At 44.8% G+C, this 27,242-nt stretch overlaps 6 protein-coding genes across 6 annotated transcripts; 3 read left to right on the forward strand and 3 right to left on the reverse strand.

Moving 5' to 3' along the window:
• The first annotated feature begins 196 nt into the window (after positions 1-196).
• On the forward strand, positions 197-2,508 carry LOC108152844 (histone acetyltransferase Tip60). The gene is made up of 5 exons (XM_017282456.2): positions 197-414; positions 476-602; positions 660-1,956; positions 2,014-2,226; positions 2,299-2,508. Coding segments are annotated over exons 1-5 (1,698 nt in total). The 5' UTR covers positions 197-354; the 3' UTR covers positions 2,300-2,508.
• Positions 2,419-3,108, reverse strand: LOC108152849 (augmin complex subunit dgt4). Its single transcript, XM_017282469.2, has one exon. The coding sequence runs from the start codon at positions 3,041-3,043 to the stop codon at positions 2,495-2,497; it is 549 nt and encodes a 182-aa protein (XP_017137958.1). The 5' UTR covers positions 3,044-3,108; the 3' UTR covers positions 2,419-2,494.
• A 236-nt stretch (positions 3,109-3,344) lies between these two features.
• On the forward strand, positions 3,345-6,894 carry LOC108152835 (tRNA (cytosine(34)-C(5))-methyltransferase). The gene is made up of 3 exons (XM_017282443.2): positions 3,345-3,517; positions 3,595-5,413; positions 5,479-6,894. The coding sequence occupies exons 1-3, from the start codon at positions 3,458-3,460 to the stop codon at positions 5,790-5,792; spliced, it is 2,193 nt and encodes a 730-aa protein (XP_017137932.1). The 5' UTR covers positions 3,345-3,457; the 3' UTR covers positions 5,793-6,894.
• Positions 6,895-6,951: 57 nt separating this feature from the next.
• On the reverse strand, positions 6,952-11,614 carry LOC108152857 (thymosin beta). Its single transcript, XM_017282482.2, has 4 exons — positions 11,391-11,614; positions 7,868-8,003; positions 7,689-7,802; positions 6,952-7,496 (listed from the first exon to the last, which is right to left on the reverse strand). Exons 2-4 carry the CDS (start codon positions 8,001-8,003, stop codon positions 7,357-7,359), a joined length of 390 nt encoding a protein of 129 aa, XP_017137971.1. The 5' UTR covers positions 11,391-11,614; the 3' UTR covers positions 6,952-7,356.
• Positions 11,615-15,001: 3,387 nt separating this feature from the next.
• Positions 15,002-16,522, reverse strand: LOC108164862 (beta-1,3-galactosyltransferase brn). The gene has a single exon (XM_017300797.2). It carries the CDS (start codon positions 16,265-16,267, stop codon positions 15,311-15,313), a length of 957 nt encoding a protein of 318 aa, XP_017156286.1. The 5' UTR covers positions 16,268-16,522; the 3' UTR covers positions 15,002-15,310.
• Positions 16,523-17,692: 1,170 nt separating this feature from the next.
• On the forward strand, positions 17,693-18,894 carry LOC108164399 (DNA repair protein complementing XP-A cells homolog). Its single transcript, XM_017300042.2, has 2 exons — positions 17,693-17,927; positions 17,994-18,894. Exons 1-2 carry the CDS (start codon positions 17,785-17,787, stop codon positions 18,721-18,723), a joined length of 873 nt encoding a protein of 290 aa, XP_017155531.1. The 5' UTR covers positions 17,693-17,784; the 3' UTR covers positions 18,724-18,894.
• The last annotated feature ends 8,348 nt before the right edge of the window (positions 18,895-27,242 follow it).

Genomic DNA, 27,242 nt, shown 5'->3' on the forward strand with positions numbered 1-27,242 from the left:
CATCGATATTTATAAACTGTGATGTCACAACTCATTCGAAACTATCGCCTTTTTTTACTATACCTACGTTTGTTGATATTGGAATGCTTAAAAGGAATGTAGATTTATTAAAAAACTTAAATTGATTATTAATGTGTTAAATATTTACTGTCAGTATTGATGAAATTATTTGCATATTGATTCTTTTAGCTGGAAAACATCAATACTCGATGTGTTCACAAATTACATCGATGAAATGTCGGTATATTTTCATTACCTGGCAACCCTGCTGTTTGCATATTTGCAAGTTGCTTGTGTTCTTAAATTTCTTAAATTGCACCAAAATAAACGAGTGTGTAATAATAACAGGGGCAAATGAAAATTAATAACAAATACGAGTTCGACGACGACGTCGCATCAATATGCGAGTCGACGGTAAGCCCCCCTATTTCCCTGCACTTGGTGTCTCTCATTCATGGGGTACCCCTTTTTTCAGGCTGCATTGACCGAGGGCTGCCGCCTGCCGGTGCGTATGCACAAGACGGATGACTGGCCCCTGGCAGAGATCGTTAGCATCAAGGAGCTGGACGGTCGGCGTCAGTTTTATGTCCACTATGTAGACTGTAAGTAATTGGAATTTTCTCGAAGCGAGAAGAGGAAAAACTAACCGATCTTAACAGTCAACAAGCGCCTGGACGAATGGGTCAACGAGGAAGATCTGTACACCAGAAAGGTGCAGTTTCCCCGTCGCGATGGTTCTCAGACTGGCACCAGCACGGGCGTAACAACTCCGCAGCGCCATCACTCTCTGGCCGGTAGTGTGTCACGTCCCACTTCGCCCCAGCATCCGGGCATTGGAATCAGCTCCGCAGGGGCTGCTGGCATTGGCAGTGCCGGTGCCGGTGGTGGTGGCGGCGGCGTTGGCGTTGGCGTTACCGTTGGCGTTGGCGTTACCGTTGGCGGCAGTGTCACTGGTAGTGGAGGAGCTAACGTTGCAGGAGGCGTAGTCAGCGGTGCCGTAGTGACTACAGGTGGCACCGTAGGCGGTGGAGAGTTGGTCAACGGCAACAATGTCCTGGCTGCTGCTCTGCAGAAGCGTTTTAATAGGAGGCGCAGGGTTCACGGCAACACCCATGGCCACCACATTCCGTCGCAACAGCCGCCGCATCCACAAACACCAAACGCTCAGGTTGCCACACCTTTGCATGTGACAGGTGATGGTCTGATTCCTACAGCACCCATTGAAGATGGCGATGGGTCGCAGGAAGGAAAGATTCCCACGCCCAGGCAGTCGGGCAGCATGGTAACACACCAGGACGATGTGGTCACTCGCATGAAGAACGTGGAAATGATCGAGCTGGGCCGCCACCGCATTAAGCCCTGGTACTTCTCGCCCTATCCCCAGGAGCTCTGCCAGATGCCATGCATCTACATCTGTGAGTTTTGCCTCAAGTATTGCAAGAGTCGCAAGTGCCTGGAGCGTCATCTCTCCAAATGCAATCTTCGTCATCCGCCGGGCAATGAGATTTACCGCAAGCAGACCATCTCCTTCTTCGAAATCGATGGACGCAAAAACAAGGTGTACGCACAGAATCTCTGCTTGCTGGCCAAGCTGTTCTTGGACCACAAGACGCTCTACTACGACACAGATCCATTTCTGTTCTACATTATGACTGAATTCGATTCGCGCGGCTTCCACATTGTCGGCTATTTCTCCAAGGAAAAGGAAAGCACCGAGGACTACAACGTGGCCTGCATATTGACAATGCCGCCGTATCAGCGCAAAGGCTATGGCAAGCTGCTCATCGAGTTCAGCTACGAGCTGTCCAAGTTCGAAGGCAAGACAGGCTCGCCAGAGAAGCCGCTGTCCGACCTGGGACTGCTCTCATATCGCTCATATTGGGCCCAGACAATACTGGAGATATTCATTAGTCAGAATCCAAGCACTGAAGGCGAGAAGCCAACCATAACGATCAAGTATGTTCCATTCAATATTTCTGTTATTTCTTTTGCTAATCGGCTGCTCCTCCCCAGCGACATTTGCGAGTGTACTTCGATCAAGAAGGAGGACGTGATCTCAACATTGCAAAACCTTAATCTCATCAACTACTATAAGGGGCAGTATATAGTCTGCATCAATCGTGACACCATCGAGCAGCATCATCGCGCCATGGAGAAACGCAAAATTCGCATCGACTCCAAGTGCCTGCACTGGACCCCCAAGGATTGGTCCAAGCGCTCCAAATGGTAACCCAACCTCTCACCCCGCCATGCAACGCTCGCTTACACCAAGCTGTAATATTTGTAAATTCATTGTAGATGGCCTGCTATTGCTATTAACCCAGCCACAGCGTGGTCGCTTGAGCCGGCTACCCGCCGCAGGACTGACCTGACCAGTGCTGGCATGCCCCGAGCCCCGCAAGAGACTAACTGGAAGCCTTGTAGTTCGTAAATAATAGTTTTTATCTGTTACGCTTTTAATAATGTACAAAGAATCCATGTATTCCAAATATATTTATGACGAATCAACATTCTTGCCCGATTCTCTCGGCGGTAGCTCACTGACCGGATTGTCCAGTGCCTGCAGAATAGCCGTTTCCAGACCGTTCTCCACCAGCTCCACCGACGCGTGCACCGCCTTGAGGGCCTCGTGATTGTCGGCACAGTTTTGCTGCTGCTTTCTAAGTAGGGAGCGCGCTCGGTGGCCCGTCTCCAGCTTGATTCTGCACTGCTCAATGGTCTGTTGGTCTAAGATCGTGGTTTCTTTGTCGCTATCAATTTTTGATGCCAACATTTTTACATCGCTCGCTATACATGGGGGGGCCTGATCAGGACAAACGCTTTTCTGAGCGTCTGCGGCGTTCCGCAGTAGGGTGCACTTCGCAATGCCGACCAAGCGCTGGTAGTGGCTTTGGTACTCGCACATGGCGTCTAGCCAGTTACGCGCGTGCTCCTCCACATTGCGCTGAACGTTCTTGTTGTCTTCGGTGAATCGCTTGATGGCTTCCAGATGTATTAAATATTGTATATCGTCGAGACCACTGTCTGCAAATGATGATTCCATTTTGGATTCGACTTTTCTGAAAATGGTGACTGTGCTATCGAAATGCGCTTTCGATTACTCCAAATACAACCAAATGTGAGAAGGTGGCGCATTCTGCTACACTGTGACGTCATTCGGGATGATTTTCAATGTTTGATGATCATATCAAAATATAACTTTATGCGGGGTATTATACTGATAAAGAATGATTATAATAAAGGCTGAAGCTGATATATATATTTACCTCACTATAGTACCTTGTCACCATTATTGAGTTATCGAACATATTCTGGCAGCGCTATGCCACCTAGACAGTGCTGCCAGACTTCAATCCAACACGTGCTGCCGGCTGTTTCGTACTGTGGGCGCCTGAAAAATAAATATTTGTTCATAATTTGTCATATACTTGGACTAGCACGAAGAAATTCTTTGACAATGGCGCGTGGAAAGAAACAGAATCCCTTTGCGGCCCGAAAACGCCAAAAGCGCGAAAACGTACGTAGCCTTTTCCATCAATTATTTCTCTTAAAACCATAGTTTTTTTTTCTGTAATTCCCATTACTGTGATTCAGGGTCCACAACGCCCCGATCGGCGTTCCGAGCCTTACGAGGAGACCAAACGCGACAATATATCATTCATCAAGTACTATCACCTACAGAAGATTTGCCAAACAGAGGAGGAATGGACGCAGTTCCTCGAATCCATTCGCGACAATCTGCCAACCACGTTTCGTGTGACGGGCTTCAAGGGCGAGGCGAAGGCCCTGCTGAACATCATCGAGACGCAGCTCTTCACCGAATATGTGCGCGCGGTGGCGGAACTACACCAAAAGCCGCCAGAGCAAGTGGAGCGACCCCTGTGCCTGCCCTGGTATCCCAACGGGATGGCCTATCAGCTCCAACTCACGCGCAAGGACATACGACGCTCAGAGCCTCTTTACCGGCTGCACAACTTTCTCATTGTGGAGACGACGGCGGGAAGTATCAGTCGTCAGGAGGCCGTCTCTATGATCCCACCCATTGTGCTAGACGTAAAGCCCACGGACAAGGTCCTGGATATGTGTGCTGCGCCCGGCTCCAAGACGGCCCAGCTTATCGAAGCGCTGCACGCCTCGCCCGAGGAGCACAAGATCCCGCCCGGCTTTGTCCTGGCCAACGATGTGGACAATAATCGCTGCTACATGCTGGTTCACCAGGCAAAGCGTCTGAACTCGCCCTGCCTGCTGGTGACCAACCACGACAGCAGCATCTTTCCGAACCTGTTGCAGAGCAACGAGGACGGTGCCAAGTCCGTTCTCAAGTTCGACAAGATCCTCTGTGATGTTCCATGTTCCGGAGATGGTACGCTCCGAAAGAATCCCGATATCTGGACCAAGTGGAACTTGGCCCAGGCCTACAACCTTCATGGGATACAGTACCGCATTGTGCGTCGCGGTGCCGAGATGCTCGAGGTGGGTGGGCGCCTGGTCTACTCCACCTGCTCTCTCAATCCCATTGAGAACGAGGCTGTGCTGCAGCGTATTCTGAAGGATGCCGATGGAGCCCTCGAGCTGGTGGATGCTGGTCACCTAGTGCCCGGCTTGAAGTACAATCCCGGCATGACAGACTGGAAACTGGCCACCAAGGAGGTGGATACTGTATACACAAGCTTCGACGAGGTACCGGAGACGCTGCACACCATCATCCGTCCAGCCATGTTCCCGCTGCCCGCCGAGGACATGGCCAAGATTAACCTGAACAAGTGCATGCGGATACTGCCGCATCTGCAGGACACCGGCGGCTTCTTTGTGGCCGTCATCGTTAAGCGCCGCCAGCTCAGCTTCGAGAAGAACGATGTGCAAGACTTGGTGGAGAAAGCAGCTAAAACTGCCGTCGAAGAGCCCCAACTCGACGAGTCCGGCAAGCCCATCGAGGCGAAGAACGTGCCGTGGGGACCACAGCGGAAGAGAAAACGACTCCATGGGTATAAGGAGGATCCGTATGTGTTCTTTGGAGAGGAAGATGCCGACTACAATGCCATCAAGGAGTTCTACCAGCTGGACGAGTCGCTCAGCAAGCGCTGTCTCCTCACCCGCTGCGTCACCGAGAAGAAAAAGAACATCTATTACTGCTCGGAGCCCATCCGGAAGCTGGTGGTGAACAACGAGCACAACATCAAGATTATAAACACAGGTGTAAAGACATTTGTCCGCTGCGAGAACCGCCACACGGTTCATCCATATCGGCTAGCACAAGAGGGTTTGCAGACCTCCAACGCGTTCATGGGCAGCAGTCGTCGCATCGAGATCCATCGCGACGATCTGGTCCGGCTGCTTAACTGCACCGATCCCACGAAACCGCCCTCGACCCACGAACTGAAGCAGGCCACCCAGGACCGCTGCAGTGAGCTCGGTAAGCCGAATAACCACTTATGTCGCAGAATTTTGTAATCTCCATCTTCTGACATTTCGCTCTAGGCGTGGGCAGCTGCATCCTGAAGTACGTGGACGAACAGTTTACCCTATTCGTGGTTGGATGGCGCGGCACTTCTAGCCTGCGGGCCTATGTCGATCGCGACGAGACCATTCACATCCTCCGTCTGCTCGGCGCCGATCTCAGCAAGTTTGAGGTCAACAAATACGAGGAGGCCAAGAAGGCGGCCGTCGCAGCAGCAGCAGCAGCAGCAGGAGCAGCATCCGCCGCAGAGAATGGGGCTAATGGTGCAGAGATAGAGGCCCAAGCGACAACACCCACAGCTATGGAAGCCGATGAACCGGCAACGGAGAGTTAATAGAGTTATAATCTCCTTGAAAATGCATTAAATTTGACTCTCCGCCTCCACTGATACCCTCTTCTCTGGAGGGGTTTGTATAATTACTATGAAAAATATACATATATGTATTCTAATATATAGTAATATTTGCTCCTTTTTTGTACTCTTGCAGACAGTTCTATATATAGCATATATGTATATTAAATATAAATATATATAATAATATTAATATACTAGTGGGCAAGAACCCCAGCCATGGGGGGGAACTACGGGACCACGACGACCCAAAATTGTTAGATATTAATAGAGATAAGCCGCCGACATAAATCGGATTACAAGGAACATCGGATCTGTTAAATCAATATCGGAACAGTATATCATTTAAATAGATATATATAGAAATGGCCAGACTTCCGATTGAACAAAAGAAAAATCACAGTTTCCATGGAATCGAACAATCAGACAGATAGGTGACCATGAACAGGTGCCAAATGTTTAGTTCACGCAATCGGCCAATCTATAAATATGTTTGAAATTTTGTCAATGTTATCGACAGCTAATCGATTGATTAACGAATGGAAATCAAGTGCCTCCAAGATTGTACTCTTTTTACCCCACTCAAATTCGCCGCCCGAGAAAAAAAGAAACCATTATTTTGAATACGTTTTTGTTATAAAATGTTATATTTATGGTTTTATTTTTGTTTTTCCAGTATAAATATATCATATGTAAAGTATATAAAAAAAAGTTCATTAAAAAATTACACATACTCTTTATAAAAATGTTTGCTTTTGTCTTATATCGTTTTCCATACTAGTTGTTTCGTTTTATACGCTTCATACGTGTGTGGTTTTCATGCCTTTTAAAAAGTATTTCTCATATGTTTCCTTTTGTTTTGTTTCTCTTATTGCGTTTCATTTGAGTAAAGTAAGTGGTTTTTTTCGTGTGTTTTGGAAACAATTATGCACAAATATATATTTATAGGGGGAGGGGGCTTTTTTATAGACGAATGTTTAATGTTAAATACGTTTGTAGGAATGAGACACTGTGTTGCCAGCAACAGCGGCGACGGCTACGGCTACGGCGGCATCGGCAGCTTTGTTAGTACATAATACAATTTGCAAAGAGAAAACCAAAATACATACATACATGTAAAAAAATAATTATAAAAAAATACTTTTTCAAGCAGGCAGACAATAATTTATTGGATGTGGTACAGTAACAGTCTCACGATCTGTGTTGCAAGCTCTCTCTCTCTCTCTCGCTCTCTCTCTCTCTCTATCTCTCTCTCCCCCCACCAACCATCGCTGCAATGACTGGCAATGCCATTCCGGTAATTGTTCAAGTTATTGTGGAGCTTTTCTGATGGATGGCGGCGAATGAGGCGGCTTGAGTCTGTGCTTCGTGGGTTCTCCTTCTATTACTCGTATGTACGTTAGCCTGAACTGAATGTTCGTTTTGATGGTTTTAGCAAATGGAAAAAGGAAAAAAAAACATATATACGTATAGTGTGTGTGTTTTTGTATGCGCTTAAGAGAGATGCAACGTAGTTGGCAATGCTGGATGCGCCTGCCATTTTGGCTTAGGCCTTCTTCTCGGCCTCGATGACCTCCTTGGTAGGCAGCACGTTCTTCTCGTTGGTCTCGGTGTGCTTCAACTTTTTCGCATCGAAATTCTCGATGCCGGCTATGAATTGATTCTTCTCCTTCTCCTGTTCAATAGCTGCAATCGAACAACAGAGAAATAGAGCGCACATTAGTTGCATTCACCAACTAAGGCAATCCGCTTGGCCAGCCAGACAGACACGAGAAACAACCGCTATGGCAGAGGCAAGGCCGGGCCAATATCGTTTTATGGCCAACAACAGATGGTGTCCAAACAGAGCAGAATATGGCCAGACAGACTGACACTCACCTTCCTTATCGGGCAACGGGTTCTTCTCGTTGGTCTCGGTGTGCTTCAAGTTGTTCTGATCGAATGCAGTGATGCCCTCGAAGATCGATTGTTGGGTCTTCTCGGCAGCCACATCTGTTCGAAAGAGCTCCCCTCAGTTTTTCTCTTTTATCCAGATCTAACCTACTATCCAAACTCACCCTCGGCTGTGGGCAAAATTATCTTCTCCTGGGTGCTGGCATTCTTCAGTTTCTCCGTGTTGAAACCCTCCAATTGGCTCTTCAGGTTCTCGGCCACCTTGGGCAGATCCTTAAGTGCTGGGGCTGTGGATGCCATCTGAAACATTTTTGTTGAAAATTAGCGAGGGAGCAATAGGAAAGGGTATATAAATACGTATATTTCAGGGACGTTTAACATACTCGAATTCAAAGATCTATTGTGCCCTCTTTATCCGTCTTAAGAGAACTGAGATTAGCTTTCTCAGCTGTGAAGGATATAATTTAAAGTAACTTGCAACCGAGAAAAGTGCAAGTGCATTGAGTGTATGCAAACTGGATAGAATCGGTTGATATCACATCCACTAACTTTTGAATTCTGAATACCACATCTGTTTCTCTATCTTTGCAGTGATTGCCGCTGCTGAGGTCTCCGACTTCCAGACAGATGCACCATATGGTTCGACTTATCGGGTTAGAAACACGTTTCTATTCCATTCTACCTTCATTCCTTACATTCTTTTCTTCTTTTCGAGCGGAAGAGGATATCAGCCAGTTCGATTAGGCGGAAACAAACATTGATAGCAAGTTGTTTGTTTCTGCGCTTTAATAAATACATTATTCATTTTCGTAGAAGACATTTCTTTGTTTACCGTTGATTTACGGTTGCGATTTCCCCATCGACAGATTGTAATAAAATTGCAAAACAATATATTAATCATGAATTTGTCAACCGATAACCGATGAGTCATGATCAAAGGACGAGGAGAATGAAGAGGACTGCCATTTGCGTTATTGTGTGATTGTGTGCGTGGGGTTCCTATCAGGAAACCAGCACTAAAGAGGAGAGGAACAGGGTAAAAGCAAAGAATGAGTTCAGCGAACCTTTCGTCATCGTCATCAAGCGGGGAAAGAGATTAAACTCAAATTCGACTCATGACTGGGGTTCGGGTTCGGTTCGGTTCTCTTTCGTATTTCTTTTGTTTTATTTTCTGGCCGCCGTTATCAGGGCGTTACGGAGAACGTTCTTGAAGAATGCTGGCCGTTCGGTTGGGGCTGAAACCGAGGCCGTGGTCGGGCTGTTAAATTGCATTTTATCACGTTTATTTTTAGTTGCAAAATTCGAACTAAAGGTCCCCTTGGTCCCAGGGTCCCAGTGTGCGTGCCCCAACCCATGCTTCACTCATGTCCGCTATCAGCATTATTATTTCCACAAAGAATTTGCTTTGTCCGCCTTTCATCAATATCGAAATCAAGTCATCAAAGTAGTATTGCTTCTGCATCCCGATAATTGAACAGCTGCAAGCGTTACAAGGGCAGCGACCGCACCAAAACCAACAAATCTATATACATACATATGTACATATATGTATGTATGTATGCATGTGTATATTTCTATGGATGTATTGTGCATTTACAGACCATAAATGGTTTTAAAGCTGCGCCTAAAGCGGATAGCCAATCATTGTGGATTGACTACTACTAACGGCCTCCTGTGGCAAGGCACCTCACCTCAGTTCTCTGCGCCACTCCAAAAGTTCAATCCAACCCACTCCACTCCCCCAAGCTAAGCTCAACCAAGGTGTATCTATACGGGGTTGCCTATTTTATCGCTCTCTCTCTCTCTCTTTTTGCGACAATTGCAATTGATACAAAGTATGCAATTATTGTGGGAGCGGGAGCGCTCTCTGCGCAATCCTCACATTGCACAAGGACAGTTCAAGTCTCTGAGATTGTTTATGCGTAGCCATCTGATCATGATTACCAATTGATCGTGAACTATTAAATGCTGATCGTCCATTGAAATCTTTAGCGATTTGCCGTCGATTAATTGACATCACATAAACGGGGTTTCGTATTAGTCAGCTCCTTGGCAGGCAGCAAAACAAAGGAGAATCAACATGCAACTCTGCATACATACAAAATGAGTTGATTGGAATGGTGATGTGTGGTGTGGGGAGACGGGGTGGATAGGATGAAGTTTGCCGTGAATCAACTGCCAACTTCGAAATATGGTCGCCCCGCTTAAAGCGACCGATGAATCATCAGCCGACGTTTGCCGTTGGCATTGCCATTGCCGGCTCTGTCGTTGTCGCCACGCCACCGCCACCGCTGCTGCTGCTGCTGCTGCGGTTTGCCAGCTCGTATTGCTGTTGTTGCTGCCGGTGCTCTGGCTCTGCCCACACACTCTCTTTTGCTGCTTCTTTCCAGCCGTCTTTTGTCAGCTTTCCACAGCTCACAGCGCTCTTTCCAACTCTCTTTCTTTCTTTATTTTTTCCTGTTTTTGTTAATTTTATATCTTGTAGTGCTTTTGGGTTTATGACTTTGCTTGCTGATTGGAGCTCTTAACGAGGGGGAGCCCATGGAGGTGGAGTCGGCGCCAAGCTGCCAACAAAAAATTAGTTTTGGACACATTTGAAAGCCCAAATGAGTCAAAAGAGTGCTGATGCGTGGCAAAGGCCAGACGGAGAAGGGAGCGAGAAGAGGTACCAGGCGAAGTTGAGGCACAGCACCGAGTAGAAGCAGACGGGCAGCAGCAGAGCGCAGAACGAAATTCGAAAAAAGGGGAGAAATGACAGACACGTCCGTTTTACACCCTCGCCAGCGTGTATCGGCGCCTGTGTGCCTCGCCAGAATCAGCCGCAGCCAGCGTCGCCAACTCCTGCGGCACGTACAAAGATACATATGTACATAAAATATACGTACATATATATAAAAATATACGTACATATGCATATCAATACATATACATATAAGCGACAGAGAAATTCACAGTGAATTTTAAATATGCACATATGTACATATACATATACATATGCAGGCGGCAAAGGCTACTCATCCGTCTGTTAAATTTTTTTCATTTTAAAAATTTATTTTACGATAACAAATTTGAAATTGGTGACAGCATAGCCAGCCACTGCAAGCGCCGCTGCCACGCCCCGCAAAAAGAGACACACACATGTGCATGTGCATGACTTGCGCGCAAGCCGTAGTTTTCGTGGGGAGGATATTAAGCAGCGTCAAAAGCGCCCCGCCCAAAGCAACAGACACATACAAGCAGGCGTATAAAAAAAACGAAGTAAAAAAATGCCGGCCGGCACGCTCAGGTAGGGAGAGGCAAAAGAAAAGCTTTAACCTCACACACACATAAAAGGAAACTGCGACAAAGGCGGTTGAACAGCTGCGTTTTACAAGGGGCGAGAGGGAGAGAGGTATAAAAGCCAAACCTAACGGGTAAACCACCATAATAAATATTTATAACAAATCTGAGAAATCTCTCACTCTTCCTCATACTCATCATTTCTGCAATCAATGAAGAAGCGCAGTCAACAAAAAAAACCAGTTAAGTGCTTTTTTTACTCTCTTCTGTCTTCTGCTTCTTCTTGCAGATTTCTTTTGGCCGTCTGCCACAATGGAAGGAGAATTGAAAATAAATTGCCGGCCCACAATAAAAGGAGAGGGGGGCGGTGGCGGATGAGAATTAAAATAAATAAAATGTTAGGCTCACCTTAAGTTGTTTTTTGTTTGGTTTGGATTCACAAAAAAAAGATACCGGTGATGTGTAGCTATCTGGCTAGGTTTGGTTGGCTCTGCTCTATATATATTTATATATAAGCGGTATACACTATGCAAATTTTTACACTTGATTTGAGAAATTAATTTTCATTCAATTCGGTCGCGGAGAGAACAAGCTAACTAGATGGACGTCAAAACTGGACTTGAATCAACTTTAAAAAGTTGAAAAAATTAATTGCGCTCCGTGGTAGTGTGACCGGGAATTCGTCGATAAAATATACCGTCGGACCCTCAGAAATATACCAAAATATACCGTAAATATACTGGCGAACTCAATTTCTATTTTAAATATTCCGTTTTTGATATTCCGTGGAATATTACTAGCTATATAGAACATTTAGCCATGCCCACATAATTTTATCCAATTAATGAACCTATTTTCTAATTGACTAGTTTCCTTTAAACACTTGCTTTTATTGCATTTTGTTTTAGGTTTAGGTTTTGGGTTTTAGCGAAAATGGTCAAACAAAAAAAAAAAACGAAAGAGGATAGTCATTCCTATTGTTCCTATAGATGAAGCATTGTGCCATGCCCACATATTTTTATACGATCTATGAGTCAATTTTTTACTTAACTGGCTTATTCTAAATACTTGGTTTTATTGGATCTTGTCTTAAAAAGGTTTTAGCGAAATCAAACAAAAAACGAAAGAGGATAGTCGTTCATATTGCTCAATTTAGAGATTCCGTTAAATAATTCTGGCTAACTAAAATCCTTAGTTTTGCCCACATAAATTTAAACCGTTGATGAATAAATTTTCTTCAAGATTGGCTAGTTTTTAGTCCTTGCTTGTATTGTATTTTGACTAAAACAAGGCTTAAACAAAATAGTTCAACAAAAAAAAAAAACTGTCGCAATGTTGCTGGTATTTGAAGACATCATTCGCGTATAGGCCATTGTATACCCTATTTCGTTAATTTAATATGAAGATCCTTTTTTCCGAACTGTTTTAAAAACGTAATGTTTTAAACGTAAACATATAATTAGTATCTTGTAAATACATATATAGCTCCTTATACCTATTCTTGGTCTCTGTAGGATGACAATAAACTGCAAAATATCATTGTGATATTTAAAACAGAGACTAAATTGTTTTCGCCTTATTTGGAGACTGGGATAACAAAAATATCCTTCATTCTATAACATCCATTTTCCCCAGGGTATGCCCAGAAACATTTTGCGGGAATGGCTCATTCTCGTCAACCGGTTATTACCAATAAATACTCGTTTTCGATCTTACCTCGAATATTACTAGCTATACATGTAGATCTTTAAACTTTGCCCACTTAATGTTATATGATTACTGAATCAAATTTGTTTAAGATTAACTACTTTTAAGTACTTGCATGTATTTTATTTTGACAAAAACACGGTTTCAACAAAAATGTTCAACAAAAGAAACAGTCGCAATGCTGTGTCGTCAATGTTGCTGGTATTTGCAGACTCATTTCTTGTCAACCAGAGTATGGGCATTTGTATACCCTATTTCGTTAATATTATATAAAGATACTGTTTTCCTAGCTGCTTTCAAACGTAATTAATAAAGACCTTGTCTTAGATTGCATTTTTTTTGACCATTCATGCATTAGATTAGTGTATTATATATATATCCTGATCCCTGTACCAATTCTTGGTCTCTGTAAGAAGACCACTTATCGCAAAATATCGTTTAAAACAGAGACTGACTAGTTTCTGCATTAATTAGAGCCTGGGATGACAAATATTTTCTCAGTTCTATAACATCCATTTCCCCCAGGGTGGAAATTATGGAATTAATAACATGTTTAGGTATGGAATGGGACTCATTTGTTGTGAACCGGGTATTGCAAAATGTATCATCCGTCGAATTTTCCAAGCTATATAGATCTCTCAGCTTTGCCCACTTAAATTTATCCCACTAAATAATACATTTTCTACAAGTTTAATTACTTTTATTCTGTATTGTATTTTGACTAAAACTCGGTTTACAAGTTAATGTTGCCCGCAACACTGTGTATGGAATACGCAATGGTCTCTGTAAGAAGACATAAGCGAAATAGCTTTAAAACAGAGACTAAATTGTTTTCGCCTGGGGTGACAAACATGTTCTCAACTCTATAATATCCTTTCCTAGGGTATGCAACATGGAACGCGATTTTGGCATTAATTTAATGTTGCTGCAGCAACATGTTTTGCATTTCATTTTTGACGATTTCATTGACCGAAAGCAAAAATCGCGTCGATCCGTTTTAACCGTTCGTAGTTTGGCGGTATATTTAAAGAAACTAAGTTTAATTGGATATATTACATGTGGTGTATATCAAATACATATTTAAACTAACTTATCAGTACCAATTTTAATAGTAGTCCTGCTTTGTTGAAGTGGCCAACATGACAAGTACCTGCTGAATAGCCTGATGGCAGGAAACGGCCGCTAATATTCCCCAAAAATTGGGGCATATTCACCATAAGTCTATATCCAAGTACAGTAATTTAAGTACATCATTTAAAAGTATGGAATGAGATTCATTGTTGTCAGCCGGGTAAAAGAGGTCTTACCCGATTCAAATAAATACCAAAATATACCGTCTCATTTTCAAAATATTCCTCGTTTTTGATCTTCCGTCGAATATTACCATCTATATAGAAAATTTAGACATACCAACATAATTTTATACGATTGATGAATCAATTTTCTACTTAACTGGCCTATTCTAAATACTTGCTTTTATTGGATTTTTATATACCGTTGAAATTAAATTGACAAAATATACCATTATATACCGTCGGTTCAATTTTTACCTCAAATAATACCGAAAAGTATTAAAAATACCAGAAACGGTCACCCTGCTGTCTGGCCCTCAGAAATATACCGAGGTTTCTCATATTCCTCATATTTGATATTCGGTTTTATAAATAAATTTCCTACAAGACTGGTTATTTGTAAGTTCTCATCTTTTTTGGGTTTTTTATAAAATAAGGTTCACGCGAAAACGGTCAATAACAATTTCCACAAAATTAATTGTTGTAGATATTAATTACACGCTAAAAACACATTTGCTACATATTAATCACAATATTATGTAATTATTGAAAGCGACACCTGAAGGGGAAATGTGTATGTTGTTGATAAGTTTGGCCGTTTTTTTTTTTTTTCAGATAAGCCTGATGCCAGTGTGAACAACTTTTTTACATTCTTTTTTTCCATTTTTGAAACAGTTTGGATTTTGATGTAAAACGATCATGAATTCGATGTTTACTGCGAATTAGTATTCGATGTGGCCGTTTGTGCCGTTTGGCTTTCTAGTCTAATTATTTGTACTCCAAGTGTCCTTGGCTTGACTTGACAATATTGTATCGTTTGTATATGTAACACAAAATGCTTGTAAATTATCCTTATGGATAGTTCATATAAGCTATAAGGTAAGATAATAATATTAATATTTTATATATATTTAATATTATCTGGCTAAAATTTAAAATTTTCGAATTACCAAATTGTTATTTGATAGAAGAATCTTTTGAATGAAGCTTATACACCCTAAAAGTGATACGACCAATAAATATATTTCCAAACAGGGCCATCTACCATCTATATTTTGTTACCGTCAGGATCGGACGAGTTCTAGTGAGTTCATGACTAGTAAAATGTCACAAGTCGTAGATTCAATAGTGACAGAAACAAAACTGTAGTTATTATTTGATGGTTACTGCTTAAAAGGAAGAGTATGATCATCGATTAATATATTTACACATTTTGGCTTACATATATGTACTTTAAAAAGGCTTGGTTTTGATCTATGTACGTCAAAATACATCTGTATATACAGTCGAGTGGCTCGGGTTATTGTCCGTAGCAGTCAGAGGCGTGTGCTACGCGTAGTTCGCCGACCGGCATTCGTTCCACACCTGCACCATTTCTTCAGGATCGCTGAACCCGTGCGATGCTATCACGTTGCTGTAGCTATCGGGCCCGGAATAGTGGGGTCTGTGGAAAAGAAAGCCGTCGCAGTGGTGGACGGGAATACGCGCTTTGAGCGCCACAATGCCCAGATAGATGTCATCGAAGCGGAACACGGGAACTCGCATGCTAGTCTCGTACATCTCGAGCAGGGCGCTGCGGGAGAGGATAAAGGCACCAGCCGTCACATACGGCGGCCACTTGTCGAACGGGTACTCCTCCAGCGAGACATACCATTTGCTAAACTTGTGACGCAGTGGCGACGTCTGAAACACGTAGCCGGCAAATAGCAGATCCGGATGGTGGGTATTCCGTCCACGGCCGAGGAACCGCAGAACATTCTTAATAGACACATAGTAGTCGTCGTCGACGAACATATAGAAGTCGCTCTGGTTGAAGTGCTCGCTGGCCCAGCGCATGCCCATCATTGTCTTGATGGTGTTGTTGAAGTAGACATCCACAAAATCTGCGTGTACAATGTCCCCATGCTGCTTGGCCTCCCGGCCCACATCGTCCATGCTGTCCGGGGAGGTGCCCAGCAGGAAGGCGCGACGGATGTGAACGTCGGAGAAGCGGAACTCATAGCCCCATGTCTTGCGTATAGCCTGGCGTCGCCGCACATTTCCAATTGCGCTTTTGACCAGTATAGTCAACCGGGGCGGATCCACGCCCGTGAATGCGGGCATTTTCAGAAATTCGTAGCTGGAAATTCCGGAGGAGGCCAGGCCCTCATCGTGCAAGGGATAGTAGAAGTGTTGCTCAAAGTCCAGCTCATGCAGATGCGTCAGCAGCCCGCAGAAGTCGATTAGGAATATGATGGGAATGGCCAGTGAGCATTTTAGCAGCAATTTATAATGTTTATTTAACATTAGTGTTGAGGATATTAAGTTAGAGCTCGAGAAACACCGATGTTAACATCGATGTCATCGATGGTTAGGTGTACACTGCCGACATCGAATTTTTGTCTCAATATATTTAATCTAATTATTTAAATTTAAATACAAATTCTTTTCTATTTGCTTATTTGTTGCCGGATACTATGTTGAATGGTCTTTGTGATAGGTATACCCTTTCTAACCAAGTAATTTAAAGACCTCCCGTTGTACCTGTTCTATTTGATCATCTTATTCGATACATATCTAATAAGTTGCAAGGTGTGCGACATAGAGAGGGGCGTAATTTGTGGTATACAAAATATGTGAATTAGAGCGAGAAATACATCGATCTTTGCGGACATCGATGTTTACGATGTTTTTCAAATTTTCGCTCGAAATCAACCCTTTAAGAATGAATAAAAATTACAATGTTAAAATATTAAAAATTAAAAAAAAAAAAAAACTTTGGTACTTAAATACTCAACTTTTGCTTCAGGTATTCGCGCAAGCGTTCAAAAATATGAAATCTATTAATTATAAATTCCCATTCGTTCACTAGGGATGAGCTATTGAGTTTTAGGCACAACTCAGTTTTTACTTTATAAAGGATAAGGGCCTAGTGGTGCCAAAAAGTTAAGTTATGGTTCGATTTTCCGAATATTTTATTTTATGGCTGAGGGAAAATTAGCATATATAAATCCTTAAAGCAAATACTTTAAACTTATTTGATGATTAGATCAATCATATTAATAATTTGAGTTATTGAGGTAACACATGTCAGTGTGGTTAGAAGCTTTTAAGATGCTTCTTATTTAAATATAATTTAACAACGATATTTTGCCATTAGTGGTCTTCTTACAGAGACTAAGAATGAGTATCGGGATCAGGATATACAGGAATCTAATCAAATCCATGAATACGTCTACATACATAATACATATCAATTTGAGAAAATTTATTTATTAATTACCTTTGAAAAACAGTTTGGAATACAGTATCTTTATATTAAATTAACGAAATAGGGTATACAAATGCCTATACTCCGGTTGATAAGCAACAAGTCTTCAATTACCAACAACATTGATGTGACAACATTGCGACTATTACAAAATCCTCAAAATCACGGATATCATAGTTTCCAATCCTTGACGGAGAACGATTGAAAATTGAATAAGTTTAGCGCAGTTAAGGTGAAAGATATCGTGTTTCCTTTTTTTGTTTAAGTTCAGAGGAAAGATGGCATGGATCTGCAAGAAGAATTTACAATCAGTAATATCTTCCGCCATTTACCTCAAGTCGTTGAACTGTTTAAATAGAGGGGGATTAAGTGGGCTAAGTTCTTTCTTTCATCGGTATATTTACAGTATGTTTTAAAAATGAAACGGTATATTTCTGAGGGTCAGACGGTATATTTTATGGATAAATCCGCGGTCACACTGAAAAGTATAGAAATAGTTTACGAATTGGAATTTTTTGTTGCTTGGCGCCCGAAAAGAATTGGTTGTGGCAAAATGTCAGAGGAAACAGCCGCAGTGGTGGTAGCCCCCTCCACTCTCACCACAGCCCAGAAGTCACGCATTGAGCGCAATCTGGCCAAGGCCCAGAAGTTGCGAGAGGCCAAACTCGTCTCGCATCCTTATAGGGAACTCGGCAAGTAGGTTTGACCTTACCATCGTAAGCTAACATCGCAGAGCTTACTCTCCATTTGATTTCTTTGTAGAAACCTTGGCGATACTCAACTAGAGGAAGGGCCGAGTCAGGGCACCTCGGTTATCAAGGTGCAGGGCACCAAATACATCGACAGTGGCGGAGGCTTCCTGCTGGAACAGCCTGTGTTGCCTGCGGCTGGAGCGGGAGCTACAGAAAAGCCAGAGGATGGCGCAGTTCCAACTATCGTGGACGATGCCATTGCCATACCGGTGGTGTACGAGGAGTGCCTCGATTGCGGCGATCCGTTTGTCGACTCATATCTGTTTAATAATTTTGGACACTCGGTGTGCGACAAGTGCCGGGACACCGAGGAGCGCCACTCGCTCATCACCCGCACTGAAGCCAAGGCCGAGTATCTTCTAAAAGATTGTGACTTTGACAAGCGCGAACCGCCGTTGCGCTACATTAGCCGCAAGAATCCCCATAACGTTCGCTGGGGAGAGATGAAGCTCTACCTGCACTCGCAGGTGCAAAAACGGGCCATGGAGGTGTGGGGCAGTGAGGAGGAGCTCGTCCGTCAACACGAGGGACGGGAAGAGAAGCGCGAGGTAGGAAAGGCCCGGAAGTACAACAAACAGATGAAGCAGCTCCGCATGGAGGTCCGCAGCAGCATTTACACCAAGAAAACGCATGCCATACACGAGCACGAATTCGGGCCGGACACCTACAATGAGGAAGAGGACGAGTATACGCACACCTGCCTCACCTGTCCCTACACCGAATCCTACGAGAAGATGTAGAATATCCTGTCGCCACACCTAAGAGGAAAACCCATAGATTCTTCATTTAAAAACTTATTTCGCCATAGTTTGTAAGACCCTTGAGAGGAAACCTTTTGAATTTGATTTAAAAATGTATTTGAATGCTGTTTTTACCGCCAAATGAATGAAATATATTGGAAATTGCTAATATTTTTTTTCGGGCCAGCCGCTGAAGAATAACCGTAACTTTAACATTATTATTGTATGAGCAGAGAGAGCCGCCTATGTTGTAAAACGTTGACGTTCTGCAGAGCTGCTGCGCTCTCCCGCTAAAGGGGCTCTCTGCCGCCGCCACTTCGGCAACTACTTTGATCTGCTGCCGCCACTTCGGCAATCACTTTGATCTAACGCCGTCGTCTATAGTTTAGTTCTATGCTAACCCCTCTGCGCATTGGTTGAATATCGATCTCGCATAAAGTTTATCTGGCAACAGCAAGCAATCGGCTTCCGCTAAGCCACCAAGATTAAATACGAATTATAAAGTTTAACCCAAAATCTCTTTTCATTTTTGAAACACATAGGTGCTAAAAAAGCTTGGCATCTCAAACATTGGTGACCCCCCGACGTGATATAAAACCATTGCTTAATCGCGTTCCGTTAAAACACTTATTATTTATACAATATTTTGTTGTTGGGTAGTTTAACTACCAACAAATACATTTGGTTGCACGTTGAAAGCTGAGTTGCTGGCTGCTGTTGAAGTAAGCCAGTCACACGCCGCTGCCCATTCTACGACTCTGCCAAGCCATTCCGGACATAGTACCATCATCATGGCTCACAAGCAGCGACTTCCTGAGCTGAAAGTGCCTAAGTTTTCTGGTGGATACGTCGAGTTCTCGGATTTTATGGCAATGTTCAAATCGGTGATTGAAGCGGATGCGGATCTCAGTGACATCGAGAAATTCCAGCACCTTCGCTCTTGCCTCGCTGATGCGGCTTTGGATTCGGTTCGATCGTTAGAGCTCTCCAGTGCCAATTATCGTGCGGCTCTGGATATACTTAATAAACGCTTTAATAACAAAAGACTTGTTTTCCAGGCACAGCGACACAGGCTAGTAGCGATCAGGTGGGAAAAAACCATTCCTATACGCAGGTTAAGAAATCGTTTGTAGCTTCCAACTCTTCCGCCGAACCGTCTGTATGCGTCTTTTGCCACTCAGCGGGCCATGGAATATACTCGTGCAAGATATTCGGAAATCTCTCACCGTTGCTGCGCCACAAAGAAGTGAAGAAGCTTTCCCTATGCTTCAATTGCCTAAAGCCGGGGCACCGGACCCGCGCATGCAATAGTGGAAATGTCGAGTATGCGGCGGTAAGCATCATAGTTTGTTGCACTTCGATAGTATACAGCCGACAACACAAGGCTGCCCAGGTATTACTCATCCCGATCTGGCCGTTCAACCGGACACTCTTTCCGTTGCTCAAAATTCTGCTAGCAGCTCGTCTCTACCTTCGTCTACCTCTCTTGCTGCCCAAGGTCTTCACTCTGATGTCGTGCCTCTGGCTACAGCCGTGGTTCTCGTAAAGAATCGGTCTGGCGTTTTAGTTCCTTGTCGTGCCATCTTAGATTCAGGATCGCAGCTGCATCTCGTCACATCCAGGTTCGCCCAGCAGCTTCAGCTTAGGAGAACTCAATCGTCTGCACTTGTGTCTGGGCTGGCCGATACCAGCGTTTCTACTGAGGGATCCACCATAAGCATTTGTATGCATTCTCGCACCTCTGCTTACACAACTACACTTACTTCTCTCATCGCCCCCACGATTACCGATTCTCAACCAAGTATGACAGTAAATGTATCCGATTGGCGTATTCCATCTAATATTCAGCTCGCTGATCCTGCATTTTTCAATCCTCAACGGGTTGATCTTCTCATTGGTGCGAGCGTTTTTTATGATCTCCTCTGCGTAGGGCAAATCAAACTCACCGATGGACTGCCTTTTCTGCAGAAGACCCGGCTTGGGTGGATCGTATCTGGCGGTGGACAGAAGGTATCAAGCTCGGCGCTTTTGGCTACGCACAATTGTCCAGATTCGATAGCTGAGATGGAAGCAAGGTTGGATAAAACTCTTCGTATGTTTTGGGAAGTCGAGAATTGTGTGGAGGCTGGGTTGAATACCAAAGAAGAAGACGATTGTGAAGCACATTTCGTAAGCCACCTTTTACGGTTGCCATCCGGGGAGTATGCAGTTCGTCTGCCGCTAAATAACAATACTGATCGTTTAGGAGAATCTTATGCTCAGGCTTATCGACGGTTCATCAGTCTGGAGCGAAAACTGGAGCGTAATCCTACACTCAAGGAGCGGTATTCCGCCTTTATGAGTGAGTACATTGATTTGCATCATATGCACCAAGTCAACCCTGATTCCCGTAGTCTCTGCAAATATTTCTTGCCTCATCACTGTGTCCTAAAGGAGGACAGTACGACGACAAAACTCTGTGTCGTTTTCGATGGATCCGCAGCTACATCAACTGGATATTCTCTAAATGATGTGATGATGACAGGCCCTGTTATTCAGCCTGCATTGTTTAACATATTGATTCGCTTTCGGACATATCCAGTCGCTCTCACTGGGGACATTTGTAAAATGTACCGCTGCGTACGAGTGTCTCCACCCGACAATTTGTATCAGTGCATCCTATGGCGAGATTCCATCGAGTCCGAGGTTCAAGTCTACACATTAGACACCGTCACATACGGGACGAGGGCTGCATCATTTTTAGCGGTCCGCGCAATGCACCAGCTGGCCATCGACGAGGGTGAGTCCTACCCTCTTGGCTCAGCTGCTCTGCGGCAGGAGTTTTACGTGGATGACCTTATTTCGGGCGGTAATTCGGTCGCACAGGTCATGGACAAGATGCACCAAACATCAGCTTTACTGTCCCGTGGTAATTTTAGACTTAGGAAATGGTGTTTCAGTCACCAGGAAGTAGTGGGATTAAAGCCTACCCTCAGCGTTGCATTCAACTTGGATGGACTTGAGAAATAGTTTGGCAAGCATTTCTCGGATCTCATTTCCTCGCTTGGTTCTTCGTTCTAGTGTGGCTACAGAAGTTCACGGATTCTGTGATGCCAGCTTAGAAGCATATGGCGCTTGCGTGTATGTCGTGTCCAGGGAAGCCCAGTCTTCGAGCCACGTTTTGTGCTCAAAGTCGCGAGTGGCGCCGCTAAAGACTATATCGATTCCTAAGCTGGAATTAAGTGGAGCCCATTTGCTTGCGAAAATCATGCAGAATGTAAAGGACATGGGAATCTTTACAGGTCGGTTCTATTGCTGGTCGGATTCGTCAACAGCATTATCTTGGATTAGGGACGAGCCAGCTAAATTTCAAGTTTTCGTGGCAAATCGAGTGGCATCAATTCAGGAGTTGACGGCAGCCATGGAATGGCGCTATGTTCCCACATCTTTAAATCCTGCTGATATTCTCTCGAGAGGCTCGCTTCCCAACCATCTTATCCAGTCAGAGCTATGGTTTCACGGCCCATCCTTTTTGCTAGGCTCCAAGGATAAGTGGCCTGTATCTCCATCTAACAACATAGGAACTTTGGAGCTTCGCAAGAGAGGATTGCTAATCACGTCTCCACATGCCGATCTCACGTCCGGATGCAAATTTGCGAATTCATTCTTTCGCATGCAGCGCACATTCGCCTACATGCATAAATTTATACATCGTCTTAGGCATCCAGGACTCACCGTTTCTGATATTCGGCAAGGAACGCATCTTCTAATTCGACACATTCAGCTGGCAAATTTGTAGATGGATATAAAGGAGATTCGGCGCAATGGTCAAGTCATGAAATCCAGTTCTATTAGTTCGCTCAACCCGTTCATCGATCATTCTGGACTACTTAGAGTTGGAGGTCGTCTTGGCAACTCATCGCTAGGATTTGACGCTCAGCACCCGCTCATTCTGCCAAAGGGACATTCCATTACCTTTGCGCTGATAAGATATTATAATGAAAGAAACCTCCATGCCGGACCTCGCGCCTTGCTATCCAAAATTCGGCTGGAATATTGGCCCATTGGAGGTGTTAAGGCAGTGTCAAGGGTCGTCAGCAGATGTGTGAGATGCTTCAGGACTAGGCCGCGCATGGTCGAACACATCATGGGAGACCTACCTAAGGAACGTTTGGAAGGATCTCGAGCTTTTTAAGTCACTGGAGTAGATTACTGTGGACCTTTTTTCTACCGATCAGAAATCCGCACGAGGCCTTCGATCAAGTGCTACATTAGCGTATTCATCTGTTTCACTTCTAAGGCTATACACATGGAGCTCGTAAAGGATTTGACCACCGCATCGTTTCTAGGCGCACTAAAGCGTTTTACTTCCACTCGAGGAAGGCCAAGTCAAATTTGGTCGGACAATGCGACAAACTGCGTTGGGGCCAAGAACGAGCTTCTGGAGCCAAAGAAGCTTTGTCTGCGCGAACCGCATATGAAGGAGGTCCACGAATCCTGCTTGGCTGACTCGATCGACTGGCGTTTCATCCCACCTCGCTCTCCGCATTTTGGCGGGTTGTGGGAAGCGGCCGTGAAGACCGCAAAATATCAACTGTACCGCTCAGTTGGACAATCTGTGCTTAGCTTCGACGAGCTGCGCACTCTGATCTGTCAGATCACTGCAATTGTTAACTCTCGCTCTTTGCTCTCGCTTTCAGAAAATCCTGATGATTTAGACGTTTTGACTCCTGCTCATCTGCTTTTAGGCGGCCCCCATGAGCAAATCCTCGAGCCTGACCTAACGAAGCTGAACTACAATCGTCTGGATGGCTGGCAGCGGGTCACCCAACTACAGCAAATATTTTGGAGCCGTTGGCGCGAAGAGTATCTCACTCTTTTGCAAGAGCGCGCGAAGTGGCGGCCCTCCCGCGCAAAACATCTGCAAGAACGACCTCGTTCTGGTGAAGGACGAAAATCTTCCTCCAATGCGTTGGCCACTGGCTAGAGTGGTCGATGTCGTTTTGGGCAAGGACGGAGTGTGTCGCATCGCTGACCTGAAGGCATCCTCAGGAAACAATCTTTAAGACATTAAACTTTGCCAACATTGACTCGCTGCAAAAACAGAAATAGATATAGAGAGATATACATACACACATATGTATGTATATGCGTACTGTTGGTTTGTTACGAACCTTTTGTTTTCTTCGGGGCAAGGCCGGCTAGCCAGTCATCCCAGGGCTGGGTACTTCCCAAGCCCTCAGGTCGCACAATATACCAACTAATTGGACATCTCGAACAAATTGAAACAACGAAAGTAACCGACAAAAACAATGCAAACGGACTCAACTCGACAAACAACATTACAGTAACTTCCTTCAACACAGACGTGGACCAGGTCGAGGTGTCGATGTTTTTACCCCTGATGTACCCTCCCTACCTGAGATCTGAATAACAACGTTTTGGATCTCCCTGCCATGTGCAGCAGCCTTACCCTCTCGTTGCTGTGGCTCCTCTTCCCCCCATATGAAACGCTTAGCAATTCATTTTCTTCGTTATAATTTTCACTTCAATTTCCTACTTTTACACGGTATCATCGCTACACTAAGCCTGCCTTCTCATACCCCCCTCATCTTATCACTACGGGCGGTTAATAAATAAATAGATAAATAGGAATAGTTAATATAATAAATATAAATAAGTTACATATATATATAATATGGGCGGACTTAAATTAGGGGATTAACATATACATATAAATGGAGAAGTCTAACAAAAATAAATAATGGGAGTAAATAAGTTAATTGATGCTTTTTTTTTTCTCTCCCTAAATGGGCGAGGGACCCGCACTACGTGGCCAGGATAGTTTCTTCGAGACCAGCAAAAAGCAAGCCAGGATGGCGGAGCTGTGACCTATGGATTGGCCAACAAAAGGAATAAATTTGGGGTTTCTTTACTCCACCTTTGGAGCGGACTCACTCTTGTGCTTTTTGGGTCTACTTTCCGTCCCGCTGGTCAGCTCTAAAGTTCCTGGTGTTTCACAGATCTTGATCCCCTGGAATCACAGATTTATTTATCTTTTTATCGGGTGATGGCCACTACTCCATCCTCATCCCACTCACTTTTTCATTCAGAACAAAAAAAATCACTATATCACTATGTCCGGCGCGCATGCTCCTCCGTTGCGGGAATTTCTTTCTCTGAACCCCCTCTTGGCTTAGCTGCTCTGTTTAATGCTCCCGGGCCGCTGATCCCCATCGCTCTCTCTTCTATCGCCCTTGAACTAGGTTCAAGGGCATGCCCTGATTCGGGCTGCTGGCGGCTCTCTTTTCTTTTGGGTGTGGGTGAGTTGGCTTCGGGACTCTGTTATGGGATGAGATCAGAAATCTTCTCTCATAACGGCTCCGGAGAGCGCGCGGAACTCTCACTCTCCAGGACCAGGTGGCGCCACTCTTGCTAACCCTTTCCCCTTAAATTTTGGCCTTGCCACTATGTTCGAACTTCTTTCCACCTCACCGCTTCTATGGGATATCACCTATCGATATCTTCGCATGCAACACCTAGCGAAAATTCGAGCGACCATGGCCGCGGAGAATTATTTGCAAACATCGAAGAGTTACACGTTTCACTAAAACTGCTGGCCTTCCCGGACATTATGGTGCCTAGGATCTTGCAGCGCCCAACGTAGGCTTACACCCACTGATCGGAAATTTTCTCAGCTGCTCCCCGTTCCGGACTCGGATCGCGTAAACGTAGCGGGCGATCTCGTCATCGAGTCCCTTCTTCAAGACTCGCACCATTTCGGGCTCAACCAAAGGTGTGGTGAGTCTAGCTGCCAGCCTGCGCATCGCTCTAAAGTACTCTTCCACAGATTCGCCAGATTGTTGTCGTCGCTCATGCAAGGTGCGTAGCCGCTCGAACTCGCCACCCACTGCTCGGAACCGGGACACCAAATTCTCGTCCTTCAAATCCTCGCCGGCTTCCTTGGAGGCGACTGGGAATTCCATGCGTCATCGTCCTTGGACCTTTTGGGAATGGTCCCTGTGTTCGGCTTCTGCCTGAGGTGAGCTAGAGGCTGCTGATCGCCATTATTATCCTTGATTTCATTCTGGTCTCTTTCCAATCTCAGGTCTTGGATCAATTCCACGTTCTGGCGCAGAGGCGCCATCACCTCTGTTATGGCCCCCATCAGCTCCATAAAGCCGCGACGGATCTCCTCCTGCAGCGTCTTACTCAGGGTATCTGCCATGCTGCCTCTCCACGTCTCCTGTGCTTGCGCTATGGCGACATTTACTCCTGAGAGAATCTCGGAGGGCAGTGTGTTGGATTGGCCTGGCAAATTCCAGCTGTCGTCTCCACGCCCCTCAGCGCCCTGTGTGTCACCGCCTTGCATCTGTCCTTGGAGGTTACCTGGTGGAGGAGTCCTGCGGGTCATTTTCTGTTTAGACCGCAAGTTGTACGCGCTCATCAACTTGGCCCTATATTTCCCTACCTCGAACTATCCTATTTATCTTTTTATTCACTACAATTATCTATTCTTCTTTCAGAACAATCGCATAAACACTACCTATAACGCTAACTCACTGATCTTCAGCACAAAAACACTTAATACGGCAAAACAATAATAAGGGGGAAAGGAACCACCACTACTACTAGGGCCAACTCCGCACATGGTGTTCTACGTCTTTTCTTGTCCAGCGTCTAGAACTTTGCGAGCGCTGTTGATTAATCTTATCTTCCTTGGAAGATTAAGAGTCAAGGGCGCTCACTTCCCCTCAGTCGCTGTTTCCGCCTACTTCCCTACTGAATGCCCGTTGCGGGATGTTGTAGCTGCTCCGAGTGCAACGCGTGGCCGACTTCTGTCCCCACGGGCCACTCAGAACAAAAATCTCATTGAGAATCTACCCTCCCGACTGCATCCAGCGGTAAGCAGGGGAAGCGAAAAACAGAAATCTTTCTGACCATATCCTAACTTCGGGTATTTCTTTTTTCTTCTTCAGGTTCTCATTTTGCACACCAGGCACCGGGCCGGTTGCTAACTGTCTTGTGGATTCTCCTCTGCCAGTGCCAAACCAAATCCGCTCTTGAGATTTCCTGCTTCCCGTTGTCAGATAAGTGCCGAATCATCAAACACCAAAAAGAAACTTTTTACTTTGCGTCCCGCTGGTCAGCTCTAAAGTTCCTGGTGTTTCACTGATCTTGACCCCCTGGAATCACAGATTTATTTATCTTATTATCGGGTGATGGCCACTACTCCATCCTCATCCCACTCACTTTTTCTTTCAGAACAAAAAAAATCACTATATCACTATGTCCGGCGCGCATGCTCCTCCGTTGCGGGAATTTCTTTCTCTGAACCCCCTCTTGGCTTAGCTGCTCTGTTTAATGCTTCCGGGCCGCTGATCCCCATCGCTCTCTCTTCTATCGCCCTTGAACTAGGTTCAAGGGCATGGCCTGATTCGGGCTGCTGGCGGCTCTCTTTTCTTCTTCTCTCATAACGGCTCCGGAGAGCGCGCGGAACTCTCACTCTCCAGGACCAGGTGGCGCCACTCTTGCTAACC

The sequence above is a fragment of the Drosophila miranda genome, chromosome XL (genome assembly GCF_003369915.1).
Source record: "Drosophila miranda strain MSH22 chromosome XL, D.miranda_PacBio2.1, whole genome shotgun sequence".
NCBI lineage: Eukaryota > Metazoa > Arthropoda > Insecta > Diptera > Drosophilidae > Drosophila > Drosophila miranda.

Bases quoted from the DNA above. Each gene is read 5' to 3' on its own strand.
- LOC108164399 (XM_017300042.2), top strand. From the start codon at position 17,785: ATGTCAGAGGAAACAGCCGCAGTGGTGGTAGCCCCCTCCACTCTCACC. The intron at 17,928-17,993 runs GTAGGTTTGACC...ATTTCTTTGTAG, and splicing joins CCTTATAGGGAACTCGGCAA to AAACCTTGGCGATACTCAAC.
- LOC108152835 (XM_017282443.2), top strand. From the start codon at position 3,458: ATGGCGCGTGGAAAGAAACAGAATCCCTTTGCGGCCCGAAAACGCCAA. The intron at 3,518-3,594 runs GTACGTAGCCTT...ACTGTGATTCAG, and splicing joins AACGCCAAAAGCGCGAAAAC to GGTCCACAACGCCCCGATCG. The intron at 5,414-5,478 runs GTAAGCCGAATA...ATTTCGCTCTAG, and splicing joins GGACCGCTGCAGTGAGCTCG to GCGTGGGCAGCTGCATCCTG.
- LOC108152857 (XM_017282482.2), bottom strand. From the start codon at position 8,003: ATGGCATCCACAGCCCCAGCACTTAAGGATCTGCCCAAGGTGGCCGAG. The intron at 7,803-7,867 runs GTGAGTTTGGAT...TCTTTCGAACAG, and splicing joins AATTTTGCCCACAGCCGAGG to ATGTGGCTGCCGAGAAGACC. The intron at 7,497-7,688 runs GTGAGTGTCAGT...GTTCGATTGCAG, and splicing joins CCCGTTGCCCGATAAGGAAG to CTATTGAACAGGAGAAGGAG.
- LOC108152849 (XM_017282469.2), bottom strand. From the start codon at position 3,043: ATGGAATCATCATTTGCAGACAGTGGTCTCGACGATATACAATATTTA.
- LOC108152844 (XM_017282456.2), top strand. From the start codon at position 355: ATGAAAATTAATAACAAATACGAGTTCGACGACGACGTCGCATCAATA. The intron at 603-659 runs GTAAGTAATTGG...CGATCTTAACAG, and splicing joins TTATGTCCACTATGTAGACT to TCAACAAGCGCCTGGACGAA. The intron at 1,957-2,013 runs GTATGTTCCATT...GCTCCTCCCCAG, and splicing joins AAGCCAACCATAACGATCAA to CGACATTTGCGAGTGTACTT.
- LOC108164862 (XM_017300797.2), bottom strand. From the start codon at position 16,267: ATGTTAAATAAACATTATAAATTGCTGCTAAAATGCTCACTGGCCATT.